Source organism: Mytilus californianus, unplaced genomic scaffold (genome assembly GCF_021869535.1).
Source record: "Mytilus californianus isolate M0D057914Y unplaced genomic scaffold, xbMytCali1.0.p SCAF_13, whole genome shotgun sequence".
In the NCBI taxonomy this organism is placed as follows: Eukaryota; Metazoa; Mollusca; class Bivalvia; order Mytilida; family Mytilidae; genus Mytilus; species Mytilus californianus.
Genome location: NW_026262615.1, coordinates 34,345,014 through 34,354,656, shown reverse-complemented (window position 1 = coordinate 34,354,656; position 9,643 = coordinate 34,345,014). Strand labels below are relative to the sequence as shown.

Here is a 9,643-nt window from a genome sequence, read left to right as displayed (position 1 = left end):
CCATGACTAAAGGTACAGGGTTAATAGTCTCCTTGCAAATGATATGTGCCAATGCTAATACAACTGCAAACCAGATACCATTGACTTTTGATAAGTCGTTCCCTTAAAACAAACCTAAACACAAACTTTAACTTGTAAACTATTTAAAAGTTTCAAAGTCAATGAACCATAATTAGGGGGTGGGGTTATATAATCTCCATGGAAATGAAACTTGCAAATGCCAATACATTTGCATACCGACTATCATTGACTTAACATAAGTGGTTCATCTTAAACTGACCTAATCACAAACTAATACATGAAAACTAAGTAAAAGTTTCAAAGTCAATGGACCATGACTGAGGGGTAAGGACCAAATACTCTCCATGGAAATGAGATGTGCTAATGCTTATACAACTGCATACAAATTATCATTGACCTACCACTAACAGTTCCCCTTAAACTGACCTAATCACAAACGAAGTCATGAAAACTAAGCAAAAGTTTCAAAGTCAATAGACCTTGACTGAGGGGGCGGGGCCAAATAATCTCCATGGTAATGAGATGTGCCAATGCTAACACAACTGCATACTAAATATCATTGACCTACCACTAGTGGTTCCCCATAAACTGACCTAATCACAAACTAATACATGTAAACTAAGCAAAGTTTCAAAGTCAATAGACCTTGACTGAGGAGGCGGGGCCAAACAATCTCCATGGTAATAAGATGTGCCAATGCTAATACAACTGCAGACCAAATATCACTGACCTACCACTAGTGGTTCAACATGAACTAGACCTAATCACAAACTAATACATTGTTGACGCCGCCGCCGCCGGCGCCGCCGTCAAGGCGAGACAAAAATGCCAAGAAATTTAAAAATCATTCGTATGGATCAAAACATTCAAATTCTACGATCCGAATTTTCCTACAGGTGGTATTAAAATTACCTTTATCTTGCTGACACAAATTTGTAAATTTTCAAAATGGATTTGAAATTGAACTTATTTTGAGATCTCTACCTTGCAGACAGACCATACATACATTATATATATCTTCTTTATAATTAATTGATACCATTTGTTAGTTATGTAGAATTTATGAGTTTGGAAAATACAGATACCTGTTAACCCTTTGAGTCTCAATTAATGGGGTGTAAAAGAAAAGTAACTAAGAATACCACCAAAAATATCTAGATGCAAGAATGATTAAACGAACAGTATAAGTAATCTAGCTAAAAGTAATAAGGTCATTGAATAATAGATAATGTTCTATAAATGCAGGACGCATAGATAAAGATGTAAAGTATTTACTATATGCATCATAACTATAAATAAAACATGGTGTAATGTAGGCCATCTTCTGAAAATGGTTAGAAGTGAGAAAGATTACACTGAGAAAATTGAAATTTGGAAAAAAATGTAATAAAGAACAGTTCAAATAATTGAAGACAACTTGTATTTATCTTGATATTAGATATTTTCAGACTACAAGATTTGATAATATTCAAATTATCAGGAATTTGGATTCATAGTTGATGAAAGTTTGACTGCAATAAGCATAATTTTTCATTAATGGTAATCTTTCTTTTCATCCTTTCTTTGCAGATATAAAGGGTTTTAAAGTAAAAGTTATTACAAGAGGAAAAAGGAAAAGAATAGCAGAAAAAAGTTATATAACAAATATACGAAACAATGAGGAAATTCAAAACGGATTATGAATATAAAATTTTATTCATTAAAAATAGATATGAAAAACATACGAGTATAAAAAAAACTTTTGACATTGTAAAAATGTTGCTATACATATATTAGAAATAAATAAAGTAAAGATATCACACAATAAACTATAGATGTTCAATATGAAAATCTACCAATCTAAGAATTCGTCATTTGAACAATAAACAATTTACTGATATGTGAATATTTCAATAAAGAAAAAACATCACACTTTCATCTTAATATCTTTTTTAGTTGACTTTAATTCTATTCTGAAGTGTACATGTACACAAAGCACAAAATTGCTTCACATCTATGTTTATCGTCTGAAGCGTACCTAAGATGTCAAATGTTAAGCTGCCAAAGAGGACAAGTGTTTCTGTTTACAAGTTGTACACAAAAATGATAACAACAATAGAAAGATTTTATCACTTTGCATTTGAATAGAGATAACTGTATTGAATTCAAAACTTGACCCGCATAACACTTAATTTTACTGTTGAAAACAATTGTTTCTCTAGCTCTGCTATGCATCACTAAGTTAACTTGATTTGAACAGTAAAATCTACACTTTATGTAGTCCAACCTTAAACTACAATACAGTTATCTTTAAAATAAGTTTGGAAATCTTAGTTAATAAGATAAAATAAAAATGTCTTCCTTACTTTACTGATAATGAAAACATTAACATCTACCAAGGATATAATATTTCCAGAAAATTAGGTAATCTAGACCATAAATCTCTCATATTGCTCTTTCTCTAAAAGGGAATTTTCATATACAACCATTGAAATATTATCTTATTCATCTGCCATAAAGTATTGCAAAAAGGGGCTTGAAAATGTCACATGTTCCCCCAAAATTTGATCAAAGTAGAATTTCAATCCCCTTAAGTATACCTTTTAATACATTTATGGCTTTTAAATTTTAGGTTTATGCATTCCAGATGAAGCTAAAGACAAAATGTGTAAAGACAAATGAAGGACACACAAAATTTTATAAAGGTGTATTTTCCTTTTCAGAGCCATTTGCTTACATTGTAACATAAATATTTCCATTCCAAATCATATATTATAGATTTTTCATGTATAAACATTAAAAAAAACTAAGATTTTCACAACCTATGGATAATATATATATGAGGCCATGGGTAGTGGTATTTTAAGAATTAAAATCTTCTTTATTGACTTAGTCTTTGTTGTTTAATTATGCATGAAAACACTAGCTATAAAGTTACCAACCATCTTTATTTCTTTATTTCAATTCTGTTAATATTTAAAATTGTCATAAAATACTAATATACAATCCAACAAACATTTCGTAAATATATTAAAGGAAAGTTATGTATACATTCTAAAAACAACATACTTTAAGTATATAAAAAATATATCTTTCTGGGCTGGTGATAGACGCAGGGAGACTAAACGTGACCAACAGAGTAGGAAACATCACCAATAGGTAGCATAACCTCACCAAAGATATATGACTTATAATTAAGTATGCCAGACAAGTTTAGTCACTCAACCAGGTTTTTAACAAAATTGAAGTCCTTGTAACATTTTATGCATATTCTAATGTATATATATGTATGTGATTTGAGCTTTTGGGCAATTTGTGTATTGAGTGGCTGGAATAGATCACTATTTCAAGATTAACGCTATATGATAAGGTGATGATTATTCATAAGCATTTTAAATGTTAAGTATTTGAATAAAGATGCCATTTAGGCCACATTGATAAAGGCAACAGATATTTGACAAATCTATTTTTACCCTCCATGGAATAGCTACAGGTATATATATATTTTCACTTTTGTGGTCTTTTAGAAAATGTTGTTTGTGCTGTATTTAGATCCCTCTAACAAGAAATTTGTTTTGCATGCACACGTATAAAAATTGCGGTTTTTATCCAACGCAATCAAAAAACGTTGAACGTTGTTTTCAATTTAGACTTGTTTATATAATCATAGGTTTGAACGTTGTTTTCAATTTAGACTTGTTAATATAAACAAGTCTAAATTGAAAACAACGTTCAAACCTATGATTGCGTTGGATAAAAACCGCAATTTTTATACGTGTGCATGCAAAACAAATTTCTTGTTAGAGGGGTCTAAATACAGCACAAACAACATTTTCCAAAAGACCAAAAAAGTGAAAAAGTATATTTAACAAAACGCATTTGACTAACAGGTCGAACAACAAATGTTCTTAAACCCTGCTGACTGCCATTGGCGATTGCCAAATAAACGGATCACTGATGTAACAAATGGATCTTAATTATAAATTTAATACTAAACAGAAAACAATAAACTTCCGGAAAAGATGGTATACCGCAAACAAAAGGTACAAAGGTTTTTGTACACCATATCCGGATTTCGACAATTAATGTCTCTTCAGTGATGTTAGGAATCGAAACGGTATTTGGAAAGCCATACAATTTACCTCAATTTAGGATAGACTCTTGAATTTTGAGGAGTCAAAATAGGATAAACGGATCATATGAACCCGAAGGCAAATATAATACAAGCACAAACGAAAAAATATAAACAAGTCTAAATTGAAAAACAACGTTCAAACCTATGATTGCGTTGTATATAGTGTAATATACTCTATAGGTCTAATATCTGTTTTAAAATATATGATAGGTAACGATTTTTATATTCAAAATATATGAAAGGCAATGAATATCTGAGTTGCTCACTGCTACCACAAAGTGATTAAAAATTCCCCCTCGCAATCCCCAAAGGTTTATTGTCTTTAATAATAATTCCATCATCAAATGTGTCAATTTTGATGTATATGTAGTCCCACATACATAGGGAAATAGAAACAATAAAGCTGTTTGAAATAAATTTGATCTTAAGAAATTTAAAAATGAAATTTGTAAAAATATTCAATAGATATAAAAAACAAATTAACTTTATTCCAGTCTTAAATCTCAGTAAAAAAGAGTTGTCTTTCGTGATGTATCACATGTCTTTCTACCTACCATACAACTGGTGAGTCAATCATCTTTTTACATTGATAATTTTTAAAAAATATTTTGGTTCTTCAATTTTTTTCCTGATATTATTTATTAACAGGCTTCACGTGTTTTCACATTTTCTTATTCAGTTCTAATGATTGACAAAAATTTTATTTTTATCTTTAATTAAAATAAAATGTAAAAATATCTCTTTTTGGGCAAGAACTAAGACAATAGACAAACCAAAAAATCCTAATAAAAATAAATCACATGGATTAGAGTTAATACAGACACTAACAATTCATATCAACCTTCACCGTTACAAAATATTGTAACGTACTGTGGATTCATTATTTTTCGTGGGATACCAATTTTTGTTGATTTCGTTGGTAGTGGAGAACCACAAGTTTAAATGTTCAAGGAATTACTTATTTTCTTTTTGCATTTTAAACAGATTATGGTAAATCCAGAAATAAAAATATTGACGAAAATTGGTACCAACTAACATAAACGAATTTACAGTGTTTTTTTCATAATCAGCTACTCCAGATTTTTATATCTGTCTCACGTCTACATCAAATTATAAAGTGTTTTAAACTTTTATCAGTATTTAAAGTCTTTCATGTGTTTTATTCTATATATTGACATCTAGTGCCTCCAAAGCAAATCTGAGCTTGGCCATTGTTTAAATGTCTTTTACACTCAATTGATCTGCAATGGTCTTGTAAAACACATCAGGTGACTGAAATAGATAAATAGAATGCAGTGGGTGTTTTTTATCAAGATGTCAATCGAAATTAAAAATACATCTTGTGATGAAAAAAAAATAATATAAGATATATATTTTAGTCTTATAAAAGTGGTAGGGCTTATATAGACTTGCATGGCCTGTTGCTCAATCCGATTCCTGTTCACTCTGACCTAAAATCTCCTATTATAAACACTAACTTGATAAAATTAATCAAATGCTGTATCAACGAGAAATAAAAATTCTAATCAGCCTCTTTTATTTTTAATATTTTATGAACTCCTCATTTCTGAATTTTGAAATTAAGCAATCAAAATAAAGAAAATTTAAAAAAAAAATATTGACAGATACTTTGCAGACAAAACAATTGTGATAAAAACAGAAGAGCCAAATTATTGTTGTGGATACTTTATTTCGCGTTTAGCCCCTTCTAATCCATTTTGAGGCGATTTAATTTCACGATTGTTAAATTTGCTTGATGAAGATAAATAAGGAAAATTCCTAGTTTCACATGTTCGTGTTATTTTTCTTCTCGCGAAAGTCAAGAAAATTAAATCACTGGCGAAATATTAGTTGGTTAACAGTATTTTAATAAGATTTCGAAATTTCAAATTGTAATAGGTAACAATACATGCAATATAACTTACTTCTTGAACTAAAACATGTAAGAATGCTACTTCTAGTCCACTCAATCTTCCCAGTAAATTCCTGATACGATGAAATAAAATATGTATTATTATCAACTATTTTTCCGATAATAAAATTGACTCTTTTTTAGCTTCCTGCTTCCTGGGCAGTTGGTTTAAATGTAAACAGAGATCCTTAGTCTACATCCTGTGCAACTATGCAATTTGTAAAGGAAATTTTTGTATCTTTTAAAAAAAAACGTAATAAAATATTATGAGAATTCTATATGTACCATATGCATTTTTTATTTAAATTCAATATACAAAAATTTTATAACAATTGGACCACCTTTAAATGTGACCTCTTTCTAATATATTAATAATTTCAGATTTGTGGGTATAGATGTTTGGGGCTTAAAATGTTTCATACCAAACCATTCTGTATAGAATCAATAATAAAGAGATAAAGAGATATATTGCTTGAGTTGTGCTGCTTGAATGTTAAAATTACCAGTATAAAATAATTAAATGATTCTGTAGAACATATAGAGATATATTTCCAAATCATTCATTAAATAAGTCTTTTTCCTAATTTTTAATAAGACATGAGGTCTCATTACTTGGGTCTTTTCATATGTAAACTTAGTTAGATTTATCTTATCTAAAAGGAAAAGAATACATATGGAATTAGAGTTACTTCCCCTTTGACCAAGTATTGACCACATATCCTCAAATTTAATATTTCATAGATTTAAAGTTAGAATTATACATCAATAGCTATTTCAATATCTTTTTTCTTTACATTCAAATCAACTGTTTGCATAATTTATCAATAATGCACCTGTTCTTCCTTTTTTCCAATTGTGAAGCAACTAACTCAAAAGGCAACTTTAAATTATTAAATTATATAAAAAAAGGCATTTTCCATTTCATACAAGAATGCATGTGTTGTTATGTTAAGTTTACCCCTACTTGTAATTGAATGTATCCAGAAACAGAAAGTAAGTGTCTGAAAAGCACACGCAGGTAATACAACTCATCACTGTTGAGCTACTACATAATATGAAGTCATTGTGTATAGTAGCATTGGAGAAAATTTTAAATTTACTCAACATATTAAAAACAACATCCCCAAATCAAAAACCATTTTTTCTTTCGAAAATCCATTTAATTAAAGTACAGTAAAACAAGTAATTGGTGTCTGTCAGGAAAAAAACTCACAACTAATCATCACTGCGTACCAAAAATAAAATTCAGATTGCCTTTATAGTGGTTCCCAATTTTCAAAATGCCTTCTCTGAGTACAATGCATGTTGCAATTGTTTGCACCTGTCCTATGGCAGTAATCTGATTTTCAGTAGTTGTCGTTTGTTGATGTGGTTCATAAGTGTTTCTCGTTTCTTGGTTTTTATATAGATTAGACCGTTGGTTTTCACGTTTGAATGGTTTTACACTAGTAGTTTTTTTGAAGCCCTTTATAGCTTGCTGTTCGGTGTGAGCCAAGGCTCAGTGTTGAAGACCGTACTTTGACCTATAATGGTTTACTTTTATAAATTGTGACTTGGATGGAGAGTTGTCTCATTTGCACTTTGAGATGACGAAAAGCAATAAAAGCGCTGTTCCTTTGCTTTCAGTGTTATTTTCTGTGCACATACTGATTTTGTGTCATGGATGGATACCCAATATCGTTAATTTTCTATCATAATCGCCTAATCTTACCTGCCCTGCAGTTATCACTGTTTTTTTTATAATTCTGTGAGTAGCACACTAAGACAATATCAGCCTTCTCTACCGCATGAGCCGTGGCCTGGAGTGTAGAACCATGCATACATCTATATCCATCCAGACCTTGATTCCATGGTTACGTAACTGACCACAGATCTCCTTCACTATACTCTGATGTCCCCAGTTATAACTGACCATGACATGGGTGTCACGTTGTTATGATTCCCTTGGACTTACTGGTAAAAAGCTGAATTTTCCCCCTGATTTACAAAACAAATGTTAAAAAGATTTGTTTCTTGAGTACCACAATAGAATACAAAATATTGGCTTTTTTTATCATAATATGCTTAGAAATACTACACCAAGAATATAAAAACCATTACCAAATCAGATATTATAACAGCTTGTGTATTATGTGATTATTAATTGCATTGCAAAAGATAATATGCAAAAGAACTTACATTTTGGTGACCGAAAATTTTCAGACGTATCATGGTTGACACATGTGATTTTGTTACTATTTGTGATTTAGTCATATTTAAACACTTGTGAAGTGTTTTAGAATCATTTACATACATTTCTAAAGGCAAATTGATTTTGGGAAACTGCATTATCCATGAAAATACCGCAAACTATCACACCCGATTTGAAATTAACAGAGTTTTCCTTTACGTTTTCAACACGTGACAAACAGTTTTCTCTCTGAATTCCTATTAAAAATTATTTAAAGACCAAATGTATTTTTGAATTATGATCTTAGCAATGAAAGACAGTGAAACCATATTTAAGATATTTTAATTGTCTCATCAATTGATTATATTATTATTTTTGTTTTTAAAAGGTTCTTGGACTTGGTTAAATTTTATTTGACACAATTGACGAATTGTGGGCAATTCAAAACATACTTTTGTTTGAAAAAATCTTTGAAATGTAACATGATTTGATCCATGTCAAATCTTCAATTCATTCAGACCTACCTCAACAACTATGGTCCTTTTGTCATGATATATTTTGACAATTTGCATACATACATGTGAATAAAAAAAAGTATTCCAGACCACAAGCATGGTAAGACAAGGACTTATTACCTTAGCAATTGTCATACAAAAATGATTAGAAAAATAACAAAAAGGTATAGATTCTTAGAAAATTTTATTCTTAAAAAGTATAAACGTGATCCGTCGATTTTCCCTGAAGTCTCCCTGTTAAGCCATCACTTCTCCCTGAAATCTCCCTGCTGGGTCCTCACTTTTCCCTGTTTGGCTGCCAGGGAGAAGTGACTTCTCCCTATAATTCTGAAGTGTGGTGACCCCTGCTGGCAAGCAAATTCAATCCCTTATTTTGGACTAAAATTACAATCTACTGTCCTATTTTTTTCATTTACAAAGAGTAAATTCTCCTATCTCCTTGCTCACAAAGAGTAAATGCTCCTATCTTCTTGCTCACAAAGAGTAAATGCTCCTATCTTTTAATTCACAAGAGTAAATTCTCCTATCTTTTAATTCACAAGAGTAAATTCTCCTATCTTTTAATTCATAAAGAGTAAATTCTTCTATCATTCAGTTCACAAAGAGTAAATTCTCCTATATATATATTCTCACTCACAAAGTGTAAATTCTCCTACACTGTATCTTTTCACTCACAAAGAGTAATACTCCTATCTTTTAATTCACAAAGAGTAAATGCTCCTATCTTTTAATTCACAAAGAGTAAATTCTCCTATCTTTTCATTCACAAAAGGTAAAGTCTGCTATCTTTTCACTCACAACGGTAAATTCTCCTATCTTTTCACTCACAAAGAGTACATTCTCCTATCTTTTCACTAACAAAGAGTTAATTCTCCTATCTTTTCACTCACAAAGATTAATTTTCCTATCTT

General features: G+C 30.4%; 1 protein-coding gene across 1 annotated transcript in view; it reads right to left on the bottom strand.

Moving 5' to 3' along the window:
- Positions 1-5,333: 5,333 nt before the first annotated feature.
- LOC127723543 (uncharacterized) overlaps positions 5,334-9,643 on the bottom strand; it is a 225,765-nt gene continuing 221,455 nt past the window's right edge. Inside the window, exon 10 of the mRNA XM_052230195.1 lies at positions 5,334-5,407. Within this exon, the coding sequence (XP_052086155.1) occupies positions 5,351-5,407 (57 nt within the window). The 3' untranslated portion in view covers positions 5,334-5,350. The remainder of the gene's footprint in view (positions 5,408-9,643) is intronic.